The sequence below is a fragment of the Hoplias malabaricus genome, chromosome 6 (genome assembly GCF_029633855.1).
Source record: "Hoplias malabaricus isolate fHopMal1 chromosome 6, fHopMal1.hap1, whole genome shotgun sequence".
Lineage (NCBI taxonomy): Eukaryota > Metazoa > Chordata > Actinopteri > Characiformes > Erythrinidae > Hoplias > Hoplias malabaricus.
Window position 1 is genome coordinate 38,277,697 of NC_089805.1, and position 24,529 is coordinate 38,302,225.

The 24,529-nt window shown below is 39.2% G+C and overlaps 1 protein-coding gene across 1 annotated transcript; it reads left to right on the forward strand.

Annotated features, from left to right (window-relative positions):
• The first annotated feature begins 547 nt into the window (after positions 1-547).
• Positions 548-21,953, forward strand: smap2 (small ArfGAP2). Its single transcript, XM_066674401.1, has 10 exons — positions 548-1,037; positions 14,575-14,708; positions 14,851-14,936; positions 15,034-15,112; positions 15,201-15,260; positions 15,352-15,427; positions 15,814-15,923; positions 16,277-16,460; positions 16,877-17,175; positions 18,132-21,953. The coding sequence occupies exons 1-10, from the start codon at positions 935-937 to the stop codon at positions 18,252-18,254; spliced, it is 1,254 nt and encodes a 417-aa protein (XP_066530498.1). The 5' UTR covers positions 548-934; the 3' UTR covers positions 18,255-21,953.
• The last annotated feature ends 2,576 nt before the right edge of the window (positions 21,954-24,529 follow it).

Sequence of the window (24,529 nt, forward strand, 5' to 3'; positions counted from 1 at the left end):
ATATTTTGAAGTATTCTTTGAAAAAAAATGCAGTTAATGGATTTTGCTTCCGTACTAAAAGCATTTTAGAATGGTATTTATCAAGAAAGTCCAAAAAGCACTAACATATATGACGCAATAAGGAAGCTCGTTTGGTACATTTCTAGAACTATTCTACACTTTAACATTTAGAGGAATATAGTCCTGCCATCCAAAATATGTTTTTATTATTATTAGTCATATTTGTTTGCAACTACTAACCAAAAAATGTATCTATCACCAAGCAGTCAGTAACACTGAGGTTAGCACCTTCAAACACAAACCCGTTTTGCTGTAGAAAACTACAACATTATTTGAGGGCATTTTTATTTTTTACAGAATACACCCATCACCTTTGAAAACTGAAAGGAGATTTAAATATAAACTGATGAGATATTGTTTAAACCGTCGATTATAGCCGATGAGCTCCATTCACTCCCATTGGCAGTGGTCTCTCTGATGTGCGCCCCCTGGCGTTTCTCGGTTGTATCGAGGGTTGAACAAGGCAATGTCCGGGTTTCTTTTTAAACTCCCTCTGACGGAGCAGACTGTAATGCGGTGATGAGTAGTAGTAGTTAACATTAGGGAGAGGAGCACGAGACGGACACTTGAGAACCGAATAATGTCGTCGTGATATATGTATTATCGTTTGTTGGAAGAAACTTACGCGTGGGCGCTAACGTTAAGGAGCCAGTAGTATCACAACGGCTCTCCCTCAGTTCAGCCGCTGCGTTATTTGCTAACGGCTCGCTCGCAGCTAATTTGAACATTTCTCCCCTGGATGCAGAGCGTATTTTCCGTTTAAACTGGACTTTCTCGCTCTTCAATACGAACAGCAGCGGTGATATTTGATACCGGAGAGTGGAGCGACTGTGTGATATTTAAGGAAAGCAGATATATATCGGTGGTTTTGAGAATGACGGGTAAATCCGTGAAAGACGTTGACCGCTATCAGACTGTCCTCACCTCGCTGCTCGCCCTCGAAGAGAACAAGTTCTGCGCCGACTGCCGAGCTAAAGGTGAGAGAAGCCAATATCACAGCCCAAATACAGACTAATAAACCAGTGCCATCCTGTCAGAACAGACTGTTCTCCCTACTAACAAAACAACAGTGGACATCAGACTTATTCAACGGAACCCAGGCCTTTCTGTGTAATTTGCTTGAGGAAGCAGAGAGTGATTAATGTGGGTTGTGATCCATAAAACACTGAACCCAAAGAAGACTTTGAGTTTGTAATCCATTTTCACAAAAATGACAACTACTGAATGAGTGATAATAATAATAATAATGAGAAAGTTTCCCTCAGTATAACCTAAAATTATTATGACTTTCCATCTTGTAATTATATTATCGCAGAAGAAAAGAAAGCCCTCATATTTATTATTATTATTTTAATGATGATAATGAGAAAGAATCTGAAATAAACATGAAATATTAACGGCCACCTCTAGTGGTTCAACCCATCTCTGTTCATCAAAAACACATTCAGAGATTTGTATTTAGTAGATATTTGTACAAAAATAAATTCCCAAATGCATTAAAAGTGGCTTAAATATAATCCGTTACCTTTGTCTTTGTTCTGTGAATCTGCCATTAATCCCTACCTCTATCGCCACCCACACCTCCACCAATTGCCTGAAGCCCAAAAGCCCCATCCCACAAGCTGGTTTATTTAGGTTTTTGATGTAAGAAACCTTGGCAGCCTGAATCTGCCTGTTTCAGACATGTAATAGTATATTAAAGTCATTATTATGGCAGAAATGGGCTCCAGTACTTTCTTTACCTTTGCAGGGCCACCCAGCCTAATCAGGATAGACACACACACACACACACACACACACAGATGTCAGCTTCCAGAGACAGATGCAGGTGCAAACTCAATCAAAGGCAAAGACTGAGGTACACTGATACTGACAGAAGAGATGCTTCGTGTGATGAACTGATAGAATTAGCAGTATTTGACAATGTAGCTTTATTCGCATGAGGTAAATATATCTTTACATTTTATTCTGGTGAGTGATGTCAGGGTGTCTTGGTCTGCCGTATCTATTTGAACCACGAGCAGCGTGTGCAAAACAAAAGACTTTATACATAAATGAGTTACTTGCAAACTCATTCCATCCATCACCCACTGTCTGATTTAGATTGTCCACGGCTAACATCCTGTGTTTAATATTTAATTGTGGAAGAAATGTACTAGTCTGCAAACTTTTGGATACACAGATATTGTTCTTAAGGATATTGATGTTTGATGATAGATTTTCACAGCTGCTCACAACCCACATCCTGTTTGTCTGCAGATGAGCAGTGTTTCTCTAGTGTTGTAAGAATGTAAGCTCTTGAGACATGAACAAAACTGAAACTCAAGTAGCTGGCCTATTGCACCATGAGCTCCTCTGAAATGAGAATAACAAGCCACAGTGATGTTCTTTATTGTTACGTGATACTGAGTGAACTATCACCAACTAAACACGGACATATTATACCATTCTTTAGGTTTGTCATTGGTGAGATAAACTTCTTGCTCAGGCCCCAGCGTGTATAAAGTCCTCTGTTGACCCAGGCGCATGGCAGGCCCTGTGATCACTTAGGTCTGGGACACTGCGTGTACTCTCCTTGTGTCCTCACCCGTCCTTGGGCTATGTGCCCAGTGACCGCAGGCCTTTAGGAGAGAGTGCCAAGCACCAGCACAGCTATGCAACCAGCTGCATGAAGAAAATGTGGTTGTGTTTCCTTAAGTTTCAGGCATGAAAATATCTGTAATGATGTTAGAGTGCAGTGGCTGTGAAATAGATGACCGAAAGTGTAATCTTTTTATTAACATGAATGTTTAAAACAAACATTTCTCCTTTTTTATAAGTAACACTTAAAGAGTTGGGAACAGGCACACGCTTGTTAATTGTAAAAATAATGTAAATATGTTTCTATTTTTCTGGCTGCTAATTGTTAATTTTGACTACAAGTTGATTTACCTTGATGGCATTATTGGCTAATGCGTTATTAATATGTCTGTCTTTAATTCAGTTGACTGTCATTAAAGTAAATATTTAATTTTAAAAACGGGAAACAGATGATGAATGTAAACAGAAGGACAACAAACTTCCTTTATTATTTTGAACAGTAAACAAGCCATTTTTGCACACCCTGGAGGGAGCGCCAGTCCTTCACAGGGCAACACACACACACACACACTCACACCTACGGACACTTTTGAGTCACTAATCCACCTACCAACGTGTGTTTTTGGACTGTGGGAGGAAACCGGAGCACCCGGAGGAAACCCACGCAGACACAGGGAGAACACACCAACTCCTCACAGTAATTACATTATAAATTTATTGTATAATACATGTCTATTAATACAGAGATGATTTTTCATATCAGTATGAACATTTTCAGTTGTCTGTTCGGTTTGTAAATGTTCTTTAATGATTTTGCACAATATCCCATGGCAAGTATTAGGTTTGTCATTTCATAACAACGCACTTTACATGTGTCACACAGAATTTAGAAACCACCCTGGCATCTTGACGCCATGCTTTGTTTACATAAACAGCCAATCTGCCAATGTGTAACTTACTGGACAGCGAGGCTTCTCTACCCACACTGTGGCGTAAGCCCATGTTTTGCATTGTTTTTGATGCTTATTCAGAAATACAAATATAATTTTTTAATTTAATATAAGTTGAAATAGTTCAAAAAATAATATTTAGTATTTATATATTATTTACATAGGTTTTAATTGATGTTTTTTAACTATTCATTTTTGTTTATTTGTATTAGTTTAAAATGTCCTAAGACCTGAATTTTAAAACCAAAATCATGAATCAAAATGTGTAGTGAGCAGAGTGTATCCTTATGCCACAGTGTTATAGAAAATTGATACAATATCTGATTATGTTCTATTCATTTGTTTATCATTGCTTACCGGTTATCAATACTGTTTAAATGGCATATCAAATGCCATAAATCTGTACAGACTTGATGAATACACCCGCACATATTGTGACACATCAGAAAAAGAAACACTAATCAATGTCTTTGGTCAAATAATTAAAAAACAATTACTTTGTCCAGTGTGGACAGAGACATTGGTAATATTTATGTGGAAAACACAGATTTGGAATATCTACGTAATTAAACCTAGAGAGGAATTGGAATAAGCATTTTGCATATCAGGGCGGCACGGTGGCGCAGCAGGTCGTGTCGCAGTCACACAGTTCAAGGGGCCTGGAGGTTGTAGGTTCGATTCCCGCTCCAGGTGACTGCCTGTGAGGAATTGGTGTGTTCTCTCTGTGTCCGTGTGGGTTTCCTCCAGGTGCTCCAGTTTCCTCCGACAGTCCAAAAACACACGTTGGTAGGTGGATTGGCGACTCAGAAGTGTCCGTAGGTGTGAGTGTGAGTGAATTTGTCTGTGTTGCCCTGTGAAGGACTGGCGCCTCCTCCAGGGTGTATTCCCACCTTGCGCCAAATGATTCCAGGACCCACCGTGACCCTGAACTGGATAAGCACTTACAGATAATGAACGAATGAATTTTGCATATCAGATTTTAGGGCATGGAAAAGGGTAATGGAAAAGACATATCCAAGGCCCATGAATAGTTGACTTCTGACAGGCTTATTTGTATGCAGTTAAAAACTTTTAAAAACTGTGTTTTCTGTGAAAAACGCTTATCACTAGTATTGTCTTGATACCATTGTTTTGTCAACATTACTATAGCATCACTCCTCCCTTAAACCTGACTAGCGAGTCAGTCTGCAAGGTGGCAGACTGATAATGGAGATGCCATTCAGTCTTTCTGTAGATCACTATGATCATACCAGTTTGTTTGCTCCAGAGATAAAGTTGAAAAAGTAAATTGGGCATAAAGAAATTAGGAAGTTATCCTATGTAACCTGCATTTTCTTTAAGGTTATGTTGTTAAATCCACAGTTTGTGTCTAAAAACTTATTGTCTAGAGATGTGAGAGGGTGTCAGGCCCTTTAAAAGTCTTTTTAAAGGTCTTCTAGTGTATGTTTAGCATTAGTCGGTTTTGTAGCATCAGTTTTCTTGTTTTACTACCTTTGTTAAATACCCCGATAATGTAGATTCTTAATCTAAAACTGCATGGAGCCACAATGTGAACGTTTCTCAGCAGACATCAGTGTACTCTTTGTCCTTCCATTTAAGGAAATCTGACACACTGGCTTTATTAATGTATTTACACATACGTAGAAACATTTGTGAGTGGGAAGATGTGCTTTAACTGAGCTTTTCCTGTCTGAGCATTTTTTCTTTTATCATTATTTTTAAACACTGCTTCTGTTCTTTTTCGCTTCCTCTTTCAGTGATTCTCAGCAGTGAAGTAACGTGTGTGTTCAAACTGCGAAGGGAAACAGACATGTTAAGAAAAAAGGAAGTAGTTTTGTAGTTGACCTTTCCTGTCAGAACACCTCAGCACGGATGCTCATTTGCATTCTCTTGCTCCATGGTTGTCATGGAGATGGTGCCCTGCAGGCAGAGGAGTGAACAGGGGATGTAATGAGGATGAGGAGTAGAAAGTGCTGCTGCCCCCTCTGTCTTTCTCATTGAGCAATTTAAATGCACGTCTATGCAATGTAAGGATTTCATTCTTTCATTCCATTTGTCTACATGTGTAACACTTGTCATTTTGTCCTGTCCATGGTATGTTCCTACGCCCAGTCATTTTGGGTGACATGGTTACCAAAGATGAATGAATGAATTTGTCGTTTTTAAATAATTCTTTGAATGACCTTACAATGCAAAGTAGAGATTAGAATTAGAAAACAATTTGTGTTTTAAAGTCAGTGTTCATTCCAAGGGCTGCAGAGTGGCACCACACATAGTGTCAGTGTCACAGAGCTTCCAGGATTCTGGAGTGAAGGGTAACACACAGCCTCAGGTCATTGTCCTTGAGGAGTTTTGTGTTGTGTGGATGTCCTCTTGGTGCTTACATTTCCTCCCACGTTCCAGAATCACATACTGGTGGGTGGATTGGCCAGTCAAAATTGTCCAAATGTGTGAGTGTGTGATGCCTTGTGATGGACTGGCACCCAGGTAGGGTCTGCTCACTCCAAGACACTGATCAGGATTAAGCTGTTACATTAAATGAATGAATGTTCGTCTCATTTTAAAATGATTCCAACGTGAGTGGGGGATGATGGCAAAGCAGAATTAGTAATATCACATCATATTAGTTCCATACCCACAATTCTCTACCAATCAGTCAGCCATTTGTCACGGTGCAAAATGGGTAAAGCCTTTTGAAATAATGAAATGGGCCCAGAGTCCTGGTATGAACCTGAGTGAGAATCTCTGGAAGAAAGCTAGCTGCAAAGTTATGGCTAAGAACCCCACCCCAGTTACAGAACTGTGGAAAAGACTGGAGGAAATTTGGAACAAAATCAAACCAGAGCAGTGTGTGAAATAAGTAATGTCCTGTGGGCTCAGATGTGCTAATGTTATTTATAGAAAGGGCCTCTCCACTTTTTTTTGTTATTATTTATTTATATATTTTGAAAGCTGTAACCATCAAAAATTTATTTGTAAGTTTTTGTTCAGCTGCAATGGTTACTGTTCTGTAATTTTTCATTTGTATTATAATGTCCCCATTACAAAATTGCAAAAAAAAATTTTGCAACAGGTTCCAGTCACACAGCTCCAGGGACCTGGAGGTTGTGGGTTCGATTCCCGCTCCGGGTGACTGTCTGTGAAGAGTTGGTGTGTTCTCCCTGTCTGTGTGGGTTTCCTCCGGGTGCTCCGGTTTCCTCCCACAGTCTAAAAACACATGTTGGTAGGTGGATTGGCGACTCAAACGTGTCCATGGGTGTGAATGTGTGTGTCTCTGTTGCCCTGTGAAGGACTGGCGCCCCCTCCAGTGTGTATTCCTGCCTTGCGCCCAATGATTCCAGGTAGGCTCTGGACCCACTGCGACCCTGAACTGGGTAAGCGCTTACAGATAATGAACGAATGAATAAACACTAAACATCAGCAGTCTAAACATTGCTCTTGCTCATGATACACCATAAATATTAGAACAATGGTGGTAACCAGGTGTCGTAGCAGCTTTAGAGATTAGCATCATGGAGAGCACCGTCTGATCACTAGCTTAACTCTGGCTGCAGGAGAAATCCAGGCGATACCCTGCTCGCAGCTAAATGCTTGATGACAAATGGATAGCATATGCTTCCATAATTTTGGCACTTCCTTATTAAAGTGGTTTTTCAATCTGAATAAACTATGAAGTCCATCTGCTAGTCAGGGTGCATGCTGGTGCGGTTCTGGGTCATCCTCTGTCCTCTGGTTACTTTTACGGAGAAATCCTTTGGCACAAAGAAAAGTAAGCAAAGCTAATGACTGGCAGAATATCAACCAAAATATGCAGATCCCTCAACCCAGTTACAGGAAGTGGGTCTGAAGTTCATGACTCCTCTGCTCTCTCTTGTCTAGATTGCAGGGCTGGGATCATTACTCTCATGGCTGTGCATGTGACAGCCTGTTGAGCCTGGTGGGATATGGGTTAATGCGAATTACAAGCAGGTGCAAGCATGCTCATAGTTTGATCCTGTGATCTGAAGTTCAGAATTACTAATGGGGTCCTGAGTCTTGTATACTAGTTCTGTCATCTTTAAAAGTTGTATTACGTTTTGGCATCACAAAAAAAAAGGTGAAAACAGAAATGTTTTGCTCTCTAAAATTGAGAATGCTTTTTCCTTCACTTCAGATATCTAGGGTTACTCTTTTATTACAACAATGGTATGCATACTGTTTGTTTTTCTTGTGCCTAAATATATTCCTCACTTGGTAACAGGGCCTAGTGTTTAAACAGTATTTTTGTGTGTGTTTGTGTCAGTGTTTACTCAGGAAATATAGTCTTATAAAAAGACAAAAAAAAAAAGTACATGGCCATTAGTTTACTTCCAACTTAGATTTATTTCAACCATTTTACATTTACCTTTTCTCTTTAAATATATGTGGTACTGTATAATTATTCCAACTTGGTGCTGGTTTAGTATTTTTGGTCCTACTGGCAGCATGTCAACAGATTCTGAGCGTAATTGAACGAGTTTTAATTGCTGTGATATTACGACTTCTGGCTGTTGCAATTATCTGCCAGTGAATTTACACAGTTCTTATACAGTCTTCCTGAAGGCAGAAAAGGAAGTCCATCTGTAGATTGCTTAATTCAACCACAATATGTACAAAGTGCCAAAAAAAGATTTCTCTGTAGGTACCCAGTGAATTCTCAGAATGTCTCTCCATATTTTAATCAGAAAACCACTGTTGTTTCAATAGCAAAACCTTCTGTAGACCTGCAAAACCTTATCAATGTTAATGAACATAATTTTAGAATAGTTTTTATTAACACAATTTCTTTCCAGGTTGCTCTGTAGAACTTAAAACATTGGAAAAATGACAGAGGGCAAAACAAGGTTTCAGAAGGCTGGGCTTTCATTGCATAGCTCAATAGACAGTAGCCTAAAATATATAAGTAATTGTTATTTATAATTATTTATGCTGTAAGAATGATCATAAGTAGTACTTGGAGAGAGAAAGATTCTTGAAGGTTGTCTTATTGTATAGAAAATAGTTTTACACCAGAAGCAACAATGCATTCAAGGCATGCCACATCTGCTCCATGAGGCTTAGAGTCACGTCAGATACAATACGGTGGTGCATTGATGGCTGTCATGTTTTAATATTGGGCCTGGACTGATCTAGTGATAATACTTCTGTTTTCTGCCAGGTATATGCTAGTCTGCCACACATGGCTAGGTTGACTAACTGCTAAATTAGGTTGTAGGCTAAAGCTCCAGACAGATCTCTCCACTGCTGACCAACCCACTGGTTGTTCACACATTATTCCTTACAAATTTCTGTGCAGCACTCTAATCCCACTCTTGTTTGAGTGCATGTTCTGATAAAAACTGTGGAACTGGCAAGCTGACAAGTGCTTTTTGTCCAGTGTTCCCTCATTGCACTTAATTTTACTCCAAACAGTTCAAGAGACATTAGACCTCTACAGGTGATTAGCTGTTTGCATGTCGCTCGTACCACAGTCCATTAAAAAGGGATCTGATATGCTGTGTAAGAGTAGGTGCGGGCACACGTTTTGGTGTGTGTTGATAAATCCAGACATTGCATATTTGTTGCTTACTTTCCTGGCGGTTCCAATTTAAAGGAGCAATATTTAATACTGATACCAAGTGTTTAAAATGGGACCTATAAAACTATTTCAAAACAGTGAAGTGATCTGTCTGCCGCCGCCGCCTCCTCCTCCCCAGACACGAAGCTTGACCAGGTTGGCAGTTTGAGGAAAGCTAAACATACACAAACAAGTCATAGATGAGTTTAAGAACTTTGGACTGTATTCACTAAAAAGAATGAGCCAGAATCAACATTTACACACACACACATGTTACATATTCGTTTTAGCTGATAAAAAAACAGCATATTACTTGTACACTTATTTTTTTATTGTATACAACCATTAAAATACAGGCATTCTCAAATATATTAACAAATGAATAGACACAAACTTCACATTGTGCTAACAACAAATAAAGGAACTCATATTGATCAGATCCAATAATAATAACAGAACCCTTTTAAATGTAGCTTTTTTCTGTGCTTTAGTGTAGCACACAAAATATCCTAAAGTCTGATGATGGCAGAACAAGATGTTTGTAAGATATAGGTATTTATACTTCCTGATGTAACGTTAAACACTCAACACTGAAAGAACCCTTAAGGACTCTTTTTGAAGAAAACAAATCTGCTTAATCAAAGGAGTAATTAATCAGATTTTCCAAATAGGTAGCAGCCCTGCATTCTTAACAATAAAAATGCCATAGCAAGATCTTCATGTTATGCCATAGAAGAAAGGTTTTCACTTATAAACTATTCAGATTATACTTTCAATTGACTATTAATGTCACTATAGTGTACTGCTATATTTAAGTACAACCTTTTTCTTACAACCTTGGTGCTGTTCTACCTCTGCAGGCCTGTGAAAACCTGTTTTGTAAAATTTAAAACAAGTTAAAAGAAAACTTTCCTCAGACAGTCTTTAAAGGAACACTAGGTAAGATATTTTCCCCCTCCTGGGGCTCCTCCTAGTGTAATTCTTTTTTTAAAGCACTGTAATAAAATCAATAGGGAGGGTGAAAGAGTGAGGATGGTTTCCCACCCTCTTCCAAAAGTTACATTCTGCATTTTCTACAGTGCTGAGCCCAGAGTAGCAGTGAAAGAGGCTCTTACAGCTCGGTGAAGCATCACAATGATTTTGAAGCTGCAATTTTTAGGTAAAAATATTACATAGTGTTCCTTTAACATGGCTCATTTTCACATAGTGTTCTAGCAAGGAACGTTCATCTTTGTTTTTAAATTTGGCAAGATTTGACCAGAGCACATCCAGACACATGATTTTTTGTGAACCCTGGGAAAAATAAAAAAACAAAAGGTTATATGACTTCCACAGTGCAATGTGATCCTTCTCTGCATCTGTTTATGTTCAAATGACCATTGTCATCATCTTCTGGTCTGAGGTGAGGTGAGGTCATGGTCCAATGTGGGATCGGGAAATGTTAGGCCGAATGTTAAATCCTATTTGATGTGCTCAATTCTCAAAAACGTTCTTCTGTAATGTTGCCTCTCTAGTATTGCCTTTATAACATTTTTAGGTAGGTAGTGTCGCAGTCACACAGCTCCAGGGACCTGGAGGTTGTGGGTTTGTTTCCCGCTCTGGGTGACTGTGAGGAGTGTGGTGTGTTCTCCCTGTGTCTGTGTGGGTTTCCACCGGGTGACTGTCTGTGAGGAGTGTGGTGTGTTCTCTCTCTGTCTGCGTGGGTTTCCTCCGGGTGACTGTCTGTGAGGAGTGTGGTGTGTTCTGGATAAGTGCTTACAGATAATGAATGAATGAATGTATCGGAAGTTTTATGTATTGTGTTGGAATATGCTTTAATGGCGAGGCACGGTGGTGCAGCAGGTAGTGTCACAGTCTCACAGCTCCAGGGACCTTGAAGTCGTGGATTCAGGTCCTGCTCCAGGTGACTCTGAAGAGTTTGGTGTGTTCTCCCACGGTCCTAAAACACAGGTTGGTAGGTGTATTGGCGACTCAAAAGTGCCCGTAGGTGTGAGTGAATGTGTGAGCGAGTGATACTCTGTGAGGGACTGGCACCATCAAGACAGGGCTGTCACTAGAGATTAATGATTAGGGGGGTTAGGCTTTAACCAGGGGGCCTGGGGTAATTGCCTCACAGCAGCAAATTTCTTTGACGAGGTACAGATTAAGCAAAGCCACAAGGAGCTAAGATAACATTAGTTCTATCTAAAGCAGAGGTGTAGTTCCCAGTGTTTCAGCTCTGAACCGCTGCTCTCAGCGCCTCCGCAAAACAAACCGCTGAAGGAGGGACTGAGTCCATTGGCTGCAGCTCTGAATGATGGACGGATAACTCCTGCTGCTGATTGGCTAAATAAAGGTGACAACCAATGAAAATCATGTTCTTTGTTTAGGAGCCGTCCAGAACCTGCCCCTCGCTCCGGCTGAGAGAGAGCTGCGTGTTTCTGTCTCAAACATAAACGTGTGACCTCAAATAAACGTAACAAAACGTGCCCCATATCGGTTCAAAACGGAACGCATCTTTTATTGTCCTAATACAGGACAGTTCCATATTTTATGGGACGAATGGCAACAATACGTGTGTATATTCTGTCAAGAAAACAATACCGACCGATATGAGGAAAATGAAACTACATCCATGCTGTAAGATAATCCAGGGAACTGAACAAGCTCGCTCTCTTGTAACTCGAGATATCACCTCACATCACAAAGCAAAACATTGATCGAGCGATGGCTCGTATCTCGAAAAATATGTAAGTCGATTAGGGTGACCATATTTGAGTTTTCAAAAAAGAGGACTCATGGGGCAGGTTGGCAGCACAAATGCGGCTGAAATTTAATACATAAACAGATACTCGTTAACAAGGTAAAAAACAAATGCCTTTTTGGACAGATTTCTTTCCATTTAACATTTGGCTCTAAGCAAAAATTATATTTTTGTCATTTCTTGACAGTTTATTATCACTGAAACCTGTTATTTTCTGTTCACACCAAACTTCAAAACTGAAGCCCTTTATTAAAGCGACTTGTTTACACCAGAAAACTCATGATCATGACAGAAACTGACGAGTTTACTTCTTAACTGTGTTTTTTTAAACATTAATAAAAGCAAGCACCACATTTTACCAACCATTAATACAGACTTGATCAGAGCATCGCTAGGATCCAGACATTTATGTAAAAAATACTTCATGTTTTATATGGCTTTGCTGATAAAATGTGCTGTGTGTGATATAATTCAGTCCCCTGTTCCGGCTTTAAAGAGTGAATGGCCTGTTTTCTTCTAAAGTTAATGTTAAGCAGAAGAACTGCGCAGATGTAACTTGATTAACTCGTCAGAGTCAGTAACAGTCAGGTGGGTCCGTGTATTTGTGTCGTTATAGGGACAGAAGTGACGACTTTCGTTTTTTTTAAGAGCAGAAAGTTAAAGGCTCGTATTCTTCCAAATACGAAGAAGAGACAATGATAAATTACCTTAACAACTTTCAATACATTTCTGTTCGAGGCTCCAGTAAAACACATTTTTTTAGGTCCCGAAAAGGGGACGTCTGTTCACCCTAACGTTGATTCATTCATAAGTCAAAGTTTCAAACATAAAGAATGTGTATCAAAAGATGTTAGTTTGCTGAGTTTATGCCTTTGTTGGTGTTCATTTGTGTAGTCCACATGCTGATGATTAGCGTGATGTGTTGCATCCAGTGCCAGTATTCCGAATGAGTGCTGTTTGGTGCTTCTGCTTATCTGTGAGTCAGCCTAAAACCTGTTGGACTTCACGTGGGAGGTGATCACAGACTCACATGTTCTGTCACACGTCTCTATCCTGGCAAACCACACACATAACACTACCTCCCATGCCACTATGACCAACCAGTATCCTTTGGTAAAGCTCCACAAGCTGATTACCCTGGGCCACAAGCATGGCTCAGAGAGGGAAATTGGATTGGCTGAGGATGACAAGCATTTTGTTGGTTGGTCTTTGCCAGTAGTGTGTCCCTTTGGGGATATCCCATTTTCAAGGTCTTTTGCCTTGTTACATTAACAGCATGATCAGAAATCTGAGAAATGTGGGACCCACTAAAGATCCCTCCGCTCTTTACAGCCAAATGCTTGTACTTCAGTTAGCAGTTAAGCTGACCACTGTAGATGGTTATCATTGGACTGATTGGCAGAGCTTCTGGCTGTGACACTTCTGACTCAGAATCAGGAGAAATCACTCATGTTCTGTCATGTAATGTTCAGCCTGCATTTTAACCCAAATGCTCTGTGTGTTTTTTTTTTTCTTTCATTATTTTATCCAGGAGGATTTGTTAATTTTGTCATGTCAGTCCTTCACCATATTCAACATGACATTTCCCTGTGTCTTCTTCATCATCTTTTTCCATTTAATCAATCTCTGGGCTGCTGTGCCATTTTATTTTTAGTTTTCAGTCACTTCTTATGCCATATTAAGACACCCCTGAATCCCACTGAAGCAAATAATAGTGTTGAGACATGTTGCTTGTCACAAAGCTATGATGAATAGGTGTTTTATCAGAATGATTTTGTCACACTGCTGAGGCATTCTCTATAACGCGCTTAATGCTGTAATTATTTTAGACAGCTACATTAATCAGCAAACATACATTTTAGAGTATTCTGCATTATATATTTAAATTAATTCTGTACATGTAACTTCAAAAATATTTTAAATAAGTAACATTCCTCAGATGTAATGTTTTTGTACCCGAGATTAAAAAAAAATCGGATAACACTCAAAAACTGACAAGAGATTAGTGCACTGCATGGTGATAAGTAACAGGGTGCTGCCATCTAATGGCCACTCTCACTGTACGGCTGCCAGGCTGAAAAGCTTAGCAGATCCCACTCGAGTAGAGAGACGAGCTCTAGTATTCTGTTTGAAGCCTCCTCATGTCTTGAAACAGGGCACTTACATAATTTGTTTTGGAAAGCAAATAAAGAAAAGGAAGGCTGATTATTATTCTTCTCTTGAGCAGCTGGTGTTCCCAACACTCCTTCAGTGGACAGATGTTCTGTGTAAGCCCCATACAAACCCACAGGTCTGCTGTGATTCACTGCTCTCTGGGGCTGAGGATAGAGTGGTCCTCCCACAAGCCCGAGAAGAGTCATTCACTTTGCTTTGTCATGTGGATTGAGTCAGATGGAAGAGAGAAAGGAGCCCAGACTTCTGCAAAATCGTGACAAATGAATACTTACTCACTTGTAGTACTCTCACTTACATGTTCACTGTACTTGACAACACACCACAATGTGTAAGAGCACAAGCACAAAACACTAACGCCTTCCTGTCTGTGATTGCACTTAGTTCTGGTAAATCAAGCTCTTTTGGAGCCACAAAATAGTCTGAGAGGGTGAGTCATTTAGTTAAAAACAAATTCTCATGTGTTCTTTTTCTTGCCTCCCACGTTTTATTAGGTCCCAGATGGGCATCCTGGAACCTGGGAATCTTTATCTGTATTCGATGTGCAGGAATCCACCGGAATCTTGGTGTGCACATATCCCGGGTCAAGTCGGTGAACCTGGACCAGTGGACTCAGGATCAGATTCAGGTATTCAAGCCTAACTACAACCACATATGGATAATGTTGAACCAGTGGTTTTCTTTAGGTTTTTTGTTTTGTTTCCCATAACAAATACTTATGACATATACAAATGTATGAATGATTCTGTATGGTTTTGTCTTATGTTTAGTGCATGCAGGAAATGGGGAATGCCAAGGCACGCCGCCTCTATGAGGCCTTCTTACCAGAGTGCTTCCAGCGTCCAGAGACAGACCAGTATCCTTTTCCAAAATTGATTTTCCTAGGATCAAATGTGCAAGTTCAGACACTTACAATCCCAATGCCATTGTTTTCTTTAAATACTCTTGTATAGATCTGCTGAGACATTCATTAGGGACAAATATGAAAAGAAGAAATATATTGACAAATGCATTGATATCCAGGCTTTCAGAGTGAGTGTACTATCCATGTCAACACATAATTTCTGGTTTCATTTTAATGTCAGTGATCTGAACAAGACTTTTTGTTGTCATTTTTCAGAAAGAGAAAACTGAGACTGTAACCAAAGAGGCACCCGTTGTGTTTGAGAAGATGAAACCGGTTTGTTGTTTGAGAATGTGTCAGATATATATATATTTATTTTTTTCAAAAAGAATTACAGAGTGAGCCAATACATTCCTTTGTTTTACAGAAGAAGGAGGAGCCTCCACCTTTAAGGAATAGTCCAAAGAAGCAGTCTCACTCTGTCAATGACCTTTTAGGGCTAGGTAATGTTTGGACACTGACCCATATTTACAGTTGTGAGAAATATTGTTTGTGAAGGTTTAGAACCATTTACTGTGTTATGGATTTATGTATAACTAGCTTCTGAAGTAATCTTCATAATGTCATGACAATCTTGTTTATCAAGCAGTATTTAACATCCCAATGTGTCATGTTTTTATTAAACTAATGGTTTAACTGATCATGTTTTTTTTGTGAAATAAAGGCCCAGGTAAATCCTGTTTTATTTTCAAACTAAGCAGTTCTAAAATTGCATGTGGAAATATTCTATTAAACACCTCAGCTACATTGTTCAGTTCAATAGGTTTTGTCACACTTGTGGCTGCATTTGTTTGCCCAGGTGTCAATGTAATAGATGCCTTTTTCGTAGATGCTCCTCCAGTGCCTGTGGCAAATGGAAAACCAAGTCCTGAACAGAGCCCTGCTTTGGATTTATTCAGCTCTTTGCCTGCTGCCAACTCAAACTCAGCTAAGAGCACAGTAAGGGTTTTTTTATATTGAGACACGTTATTCATAATATTGTACCTGATATGAATATATAGCTTAACATTATCATGCATATACAGTGCTGTGGGAAGGTATTTGGTTACAGAATTCTTTTGTTTGTGCTTTTTTTGTCATACTTAAATAAAGAGTATAAAATGTATTTGAATATCAGACAAAGACTACCTGAGTTAATACAAAAAGCAGGTTTTAAATGATGATTTTTATTTATGAAGAGAAGACAAAAAAGCACAAACAAAACAATCTGTAAGGGGCAAATAATATTTCACAGCACCGTAGAAGAAAATGTAGCTTACCTAAAGTACTAATGATTTACTGTTTTGTTTTAGCCTGGCTCCAGTTCCATTACCGGCTCCATGCCAAAAGGTCGGGTAGCAGCATCAGTACCAGAGAATCTCAGCCTCTTCCTGGACCCACCTACCAAAAATGAGGAGAGCAACAAAAAAATGTCCAAAGACTCCATCCTTTCCCTATACAGCAGTGTGACACCTCAGACTAACATGGCTGCTCATGGTAAGAATTTATCATACAGTGCTATACCAAAAACACCCTGGGTCAAAATACACGTTTAGTTGTGAATGTAAATATATAATGGTTAAATTTAGGGTTTTAGTTAAAGATTTAAAGTGTGCTCTCTGTAGGCAATTTGTACTAATCTTCAGTTAGATTCTCGACACAACATATATCATTTTGGGGCTACTAATAAAATTATTTCTATAAATACTTTCAGCCAAAATTCATATATCATATTAAATCTACTTAAAATGCATTTAGATTTATGGCACGAATAAGAGGACACTTAATATGCAGAGTCCTTCACCCATTTCTGCATATCTGTGTAACCAGTGTGATATTTACTGATGACTAAAGTTTTCAGTCATGTAACATGCAGTTAGACATGCTGTTTCATGATATCCCTTTGTTTGCAGCTGGCATGTATATGGGAGCAACTCCAATAGGCTATGCCCCTTCTGCTGGGTACGGGCACTACCAGGCTCTGCCAACCCAGCAAAGCATGATGGGGACCATGATGGCCCCTCAGGTGAACATGCTGGGGCATCCGGGTGTCATGCCGCAGTCAGCAGTGGTTACTCCAAATCCATACGTGACAGGAGTGCAGGGGAGGATGATGGGAGTTCAGAGTGGCATGATGGGGGGTGTTGGGACACTGCCTCAGCAGCCATACACAACGCAGCACGCACAGCAGCTACAATGGAACATCGCACAGGTTAGTACTAACCTGCAGTACTAGGGATGAGTGATTTGGATGTTTTTTCTTAATGTGTGGATATCTTTATTATTGCCTGAATGGTTTTAAAATATTCCAGTTATGAATATACTCTGTGAAATGAGTGCACCACTAATGTTATTGACAGTGTATTTATAAAATATTTACATAAGTAGCTTCCCTATTGATGTCACCAGTTGGTTTAATGTGAGATGGAATCGGCTGCTTCTGTCCTGATATGCTCAGTGATACATAGTGTCTTTGTTGTCGAAATGAAAAACATGTCTCAATATTTGTATCTTTTTGGCTTAGTACATTATTTGAACACAGCAGCTGTTCTTTACATTGTGTGACACTTTGAAGATGAATGGACTAGTCAAGTTTCTCCAAAATTACTTGCAATAAAATCTGCGAACATTGACTTTCATTGTAGTTAAAAAGGATATGTTCCTTCTTCTATAAAATGACTGGTTTTCTTCAGACTGTGACGATATGCTCTGTCAAAAACCTTATTTGGGAATTGCAAGATAATTCATGATTTTTTTTTTTTTCATGTTACTCTATTTGAATGCTCAGTAAAGTACACAATGTGTGAAACATCCATTTTTAGGCTTTCAGCGAAGCATTAAGGATTTATTTGAACTAAAAACTAAATGTCTATGACCTTAATTAGAGTCATCAAAACTCCTAAAATCTAAGTATTGTAGTACTACTCCCCTAACTACTAACCTAATTGAGAGATTACTCTGGAAATCCTGAATGAATTATGACATATTTATGGCCTCAGCTGGTGTAGTACCTATGTAAATTACCTCTGTTAATAAAAAAATAATAATGTTTAAATCTCAGAATATTTTAAGAACCATAACAGAGCTTGGAAATCTTTAAATCATTAAAATACATTGGACTTTAAAAGAACATTACAAAGTTGGTTTGTTATTTTGGTTTCTCCACAGGTGACTCAACACATGGCAGGCATGAACTTTTACGGTACCAATAGTATGATGGGATATGGGCAGCCCATGGGAGGGGCATCAGCTCCCAACACCAATATGCTTGGCTCTCATGTATGGAAGTGAAACATATATGAGGAAGTTGTGAAATTTGAATGGTGGGCTCGGGGGCTCCGCAATATATTGTGGAAGAGAATGGAGGGGCGTTTACACACTCTTCGTCATCAAACATTCAGAGGCGTTTGCGTGGTGAAGAGGGGATGCTGTTTTGGAGAATTAAGAAGAAGAGTTTCTACCTCCTTCATTTTCACAGCCATTGTCTTATTTGATGTAAGCTGGGATGTAACATGGCCCGTGTGTCCAGCGTTTTTGTTTGTTTGTTTGTTTTTCTCCCTCTAATGTGCTATTCTGGGCCTCTCTGTTTTTCTCAGCAGTACCCTGCCCACAGCATCAATTTCAGTTCTTCTGACTAACTACAATATTTTGGTTGCATGTGGGTGGGAAGATGTACCTCGGTATTTTGGGTTGTGTATGCTTTCTGTGATAAGCTATGTGTGTATTTCCTTTCATCTGCGTTGTTGTCTTTATGCTTGTAACACTGTACTTAGTGGTACGCACTTATAATCGCCCATAAAACATGCATGCACTTGTAAAAGTGATTCATAAGGCAAAAAGGGAAGGAGAATTTAATGAGCATATAGTGTCTCTACCATAAGTAACGTGTTGCTGCTGAGTTTGAGTGTTCTCCTGTTGGCTGTTCTTGCTTCGGATGTTTCAGCCTATTGCATTTGGCTGGAGAATATTGACCCTTTCTTCCTGTGTGACCCAGGATAATGCTGTGGAGATGTTGTGGGTTTTCACTTCTTCTCCTTCTTATTTACACTCTCATCTCAGGAGTTTCACAGACATAGAAAGGATATGGATCTTGTATCAAGCTGGTATTGTTGGCTCAAATGAAAATAAATAAATAAATAAATAAATAAATCTTTTAGCCAAAGACTTACAGATGTTTGCTAAGTTAGTTTAACCACATATTGGGTTTAGATGTTTGCACAGAAGATTACTATGTTACACGCTTAAGAGGTATGATCTAGTCCTGTGATTTATCTGATTGTATCTGAGCCTCAACTCAAGGGCTCAGTACCACCTTTGATTGTATGAACTGAGCACTGTTTTTTCCTTCACTGTGTGCTACAGTAGTGCTGAAGCTAGAACATTTTAATTTACCAACTGCAGGGTTTTTAAATCAATCAGCGGTACCTCACCACTTCAGTCGGTATGGAGACCAGTTGAATGTCTCTCTCACATTATCCTCTGCATCTTTGGGTGGGTCCTGAGAGAAGTACTTCCAGATTGTAGTGGTGGGTCAGAGGTGGGCCATATTGCATGGACTAGTGCGTCTGGACCGCACCAGTAAGATTTGGCACTTAGACCACTAAAGAGCACTTCTTGGCTCTTTCATAGAGCAGCTACAGACTTGTCTGGGACCATTTGGATGAATGTATAAGATGTCGCCGTCATGTATAACTGTAGAGACGTATGCCTTGTAACTGCATTTACAGGTTAAATGGGATTATGCAAAACGAACATGGCAAGTAGGAGCTGCTCTTCTACTAATAGATTTGGCAGCATTTGATTAGTTCCTCTCTGACACATCAGCGGTTTAAGGTTCATGGATTTTCTTTCTTACATAGTCTCTCTTTTTAACTCACTGCACTCAAGCTGCTGAGGAGTGTCAGGACGTTTGGAATGTGGTGTCAATTTTGCAGATGCTGAATGTGGTCCCTGTTCTGCTGTATGTTAGATTTGTTAATTGTGTTTATCCGATTATGTGCTGCAGATTCTCATTTGTGTCTCTGTAGAGGTGCAGCAAAATGAGGATGGTGGGTCAGTCTATGTTTGATATTTTTTTTCATGCGTGTGTGTGTGTATAAAATGTTAAATAAATAAACATATTAAAAAGAAGTCTAGATCCACCAGGGCTAGCATTACTGGGACGAGTAATACATAAATATAGAGCAATCCTAATGCCCTAAAATGGATAAATCATATAAGGCAGCACAAACTTGCTTAGATGTCTGTCAATTCGAAACATCTGTCTGATGTTAAATCATTGTTTTAAGCCATTATCTGCCAGTACCTATATTCAAGCAGCAGAGTATGTTCCTATTTTTGCATGTATGCTTCCATCATATGAGAATAATCTTTCATGTACACATCTGCAGTGTTAGGATGTGCATCCAGGCGTTGTCTTCTTGAATATGTACTTCCTTAAAAATCACAATCATATTATAATGGCACTTTAATGAAGAAGTATGCATGTGTCTGCTGATGTAATCCGAGATGTTGATTAGTACCGTTAAAGTCAGGAGAAAATACTACACAAGGTTAATGATGCCATTCCATGAGGAAATTGCACTGGCCATTCCATAATTGATCACCACTGAATGTGTACACCATTAAAGAACAAGGCTGAAAGAGCAGCTACAGTGCAGTGCAAGACGTCAGAGACCTCTCTCCATTTATTTTATTCCATTCAAAATAGCCAGCTAGTGATAGTCTGGATCCTAATCCTAATCGCATTCAGGGATGTTGAGGTCTGGACTCTGAAGTGACCAAACCACTGGTATTTAACTTGCAGATTACACTGTTTTGACTGAACATGAAATAAATCTTAGGGTGGTCTCTGGTTGCTTTGTTACGCAGGTTTTCTTGGTGTGTCTTAATAAATGAGAATTTCTTGTTTCAAGACTTTTTAAATAAAGCAATACTGAAGAACTGTATTAGCAACTAAAGGTATTAAAAGGAGAATGTTTGCTTGTTAAGAAATCTCTTTTTAGGACACTGTCCACCAAGGGCCACTGATTCTCTCTTCAGCTATTGGCAATGAGTTTAAAAGAAGAAACAATGACGTTAAAAGTCAGCTATATTCTGTGGTGTGTCTGTAAAACATTATCAATATATTTTCTAGATTTTATTTGTTGAGTATCATTAACACACACGGCAATCCGATGTCCCAGTACACACAACATTGGTGGATAAACTACTCTTGGCCTTGTGGTGCTAAAGTGCGTTCAGCTCATCATTATAAGTGCAGAGCTGTTGTCTAACACATTTGCTTTCTCTATCGTCAGTCGTCAGTATAAGAGCAAATCAAAATAACTATTTCTGAATGTCTTTCCTGTTTCAAGGTTATGAATGCATACATTTGTGAGTTATTTGCAATGTTTAATGCTCAATCATATCTGCTTCTTTTGATAAGTTTTAGGAAATTGAATTGTGTGTATTACAAAGGCTCAAAAGTGAAATGATTAATAAAGAAATATCTTTTATCCACATTGATTTGCTTGTGCTCTAATCCCTCAGCCTCTGCTTTTAATGTTGAGGTTTGTTCACGTGTGACAAGAGTCATGTTTATTCTGAATAATATAAATGATTTCTGAAAGAACTTTTTGTATATATTCTTGTGCAAAAAGCATTGTTTCTCATCTGAAGTAAGAAATCCACTTTGGGTCATGGGTTTAATCCTGATTTTGGGCCACTGTCCGTGAGGAGGTTGGTGTGTTCTCTCCATGTCTGTATGGGTTTCCTTTTGGTTGTTCCAGATTGTTTCCAAAGTCTAAATCACACATTGGGAAGTGCATTGTCTGTATGAGATTGTCAACATATGAGTGTAAGGGTGTATATTGACCTGCAATAAACTGATTCAATGAAGGTGTGTACTTTCCTTACACCCAGTGATTCTTTGTAGGCTTTGGACACACCATGACCCAGATTACAGTGGGTTCAAGTGTATAGTACAAACCCCGTTTTTCAGGAGAGTTGGGCAAAATGTAAATAAAAACAATGCAAATGTGTGCAATCTATGTAAAGGTTTAATTAAACATACTACACTGACATTATTTTTACCAGAACGCCTTCTGGCCCGGCCTAGTGACTGACTCCTAATATTGAAATGCGAGTGCGTGAGTAGGAACTGTTAGTTCAGCTGTATTTCACAGAGAGATCTTAAGGTGGCGCTACTACGCCGTCTGTTGTTAATTCAGCTATATTTCATGTTCCAGTTTGTGAATTAAATTTGGAACCGTACGGCACGTTTCCACTGACAAACTGGTTCGTGAACCAGAAAAATTAGTTCCCAGCTGGGACCAAAGAGCAATAGGTTCTTCAGCGCAAAAATAGGCTTGCCTAGTTTCTCTATGCTCTAGATTTTTAATATATGTCTATTTTGTATTTGATGACAGCAGAATGGCCAAAAAACTGATACAATAGTGTATTGCTACAGAAAAACAAGTTAATTGGCAAAAGGTCAGTTACATGATTGCGTTTAAAATGAACATCACAAATAAGTGGTGGTCATCATGGGATTCACCATCGTATGAAAAACTGCACAAATAAATAATGCAACACTTGAAAAATGTACATTTTTCAACTTAAAACAGTAAAGAACCTGGGGATTCCTTCATCAATGGTGTATGGTATCTATGGCATAATTAAAAAATTCTGAGAATCCAGAGAACAGGACAAGGCCCCAAACCAATACAGGCTGGCTGTAACCCTCGTGCCCTTATGTGGCACTGAATTAACCAGAAAAATTTGGGAATAAATATTAAATAAATACATTTGGGCACCCCCCCAAAAAAAATGACACCGATATTTAGTAGAAATAACAGCCTCTAAACGCTTCCTATAGCTTCCAATGAGAGTTTAGATGCTGGCTGAAGGTATTTTGGACCATTCTTCTTTACAAAACATCTCCAGTTGAGTCAGGTTTGATGGTTTCCGAGTATGGAGAGCCCAATTTAAATCACACCACAGATTTACAATAAAGTTCAGGTCTGGTGACTGAGATGGCCATTCCAGAACATTGTAATTGTTCCTCTGCATGATTTTGAGCAGTGTTTAGGATCATTGTCTTGTTGAAGTATCCAGCCCGGTGCAGCTTCAACTTTGACAGATTCTTGAACATTGTTCTCAAGAATCTGCTGATATTGACTGGAATCCATGTGACCCTCACCTTTATCAAGATTCCCAGCACCTGCACTGGCCACACAGCCCCACAGCACGATGGAACCGCCACCAAGTTTTACTGTGGGTAGCAAGTGTTTCTCTTGGAATGTTGTGTTCTCTTTCCACCATGCATACCGCCCCTTATTATGTCCAGATAACTCAATTTTGGTTTCATCTGTCCACAGCACCTTATTCCTAAATGAAGCCAGCTTGTCCAAATGTGCTTTAGCATACCTCAAGCGACTCTGTTTGTGGTGTGTGCACAGAAAGGGCTTCTTCTGCATTACTCTCCCATACAGCCTCTCCTTGTGCATAGTGCGCTGAATAGTTGAACGATGCACAGTGACACCATCTGCAGCAAGATGATGTTGTAGGTCTTTGGAGCTGGTCTGTGGGTTGACTATGACCGTTCTCACCATCCTGCGCCTCTGCTTATCTGAGATTTTTCTTAACTAGAACTGTGCCTGTGGTCTTCCATTCCCTCACTATGTTCCTCACAGTGGAAACTGACAGCTGAAATCTCTGAGATTGCTTTTTGTATCACTCCCCTAAACAGTGACGTTGAACAATCTTTGTTTTCAGGTCATTTGAGAGTTGTTTTGAGGCTCCCATGCTGCCACTCTTCAGAGAAGATGCAAAGAGGAGAAAAACTTGCAAATGGCCACCAAGGATCAATGAGCTTAATAACTAGTGCTAAAGGTATTCAAATCGATAAAACGACAAGGGCACCCTGCCTAATTTTGTTTTTTGATATGTTTACCTGAAATTGCTGATCCGAAAATTATCAGGGGTATATATATATATATATATATATATATATATACACACACACAGAGAGAGAGAGAGAGTTGATTACACACTCCCTAGTTTTTTGAACTAATTAAAGAATAAAATTTAAGGTAAATTATTATCATATCACTACCCTGAAACAGATTAATAATATTAGAAGTGGATATACATTAAAAGTGATGTCCAGGATTTTAACCAAAAACACTTTTCATAACATTCTGAGGATAATTCCTCACCATTTGCCACTCTTCAGTCAGTTTGCAGGCTCTAAACGGGTCTAATGTGTTTACCAAGACCCAGTGTCTGTAAATGGATTTTAAAAAAAGGATTTTTTTTCTGCTCACGGTAGAGAAATGGCATACAACAGATGCCTCCAAACTTTAAAAAGCACCAACCAAGATGAGGATATTGCTCTATTCCTGCTGCATAGGTAGGTAATAATGACTTGTTGTTTGTTGTTACTTAAGTTGGAAATGTCTCCAAATTCAGGCGAAGGATAACTGCATGAAAGTAATCACAGACCGAAAGTGCTACAGAACTAAACAGCTAGAATTACAAATGAGTTTCTGATGTACTTTAAACAGTGAATAAAATCTTACAGA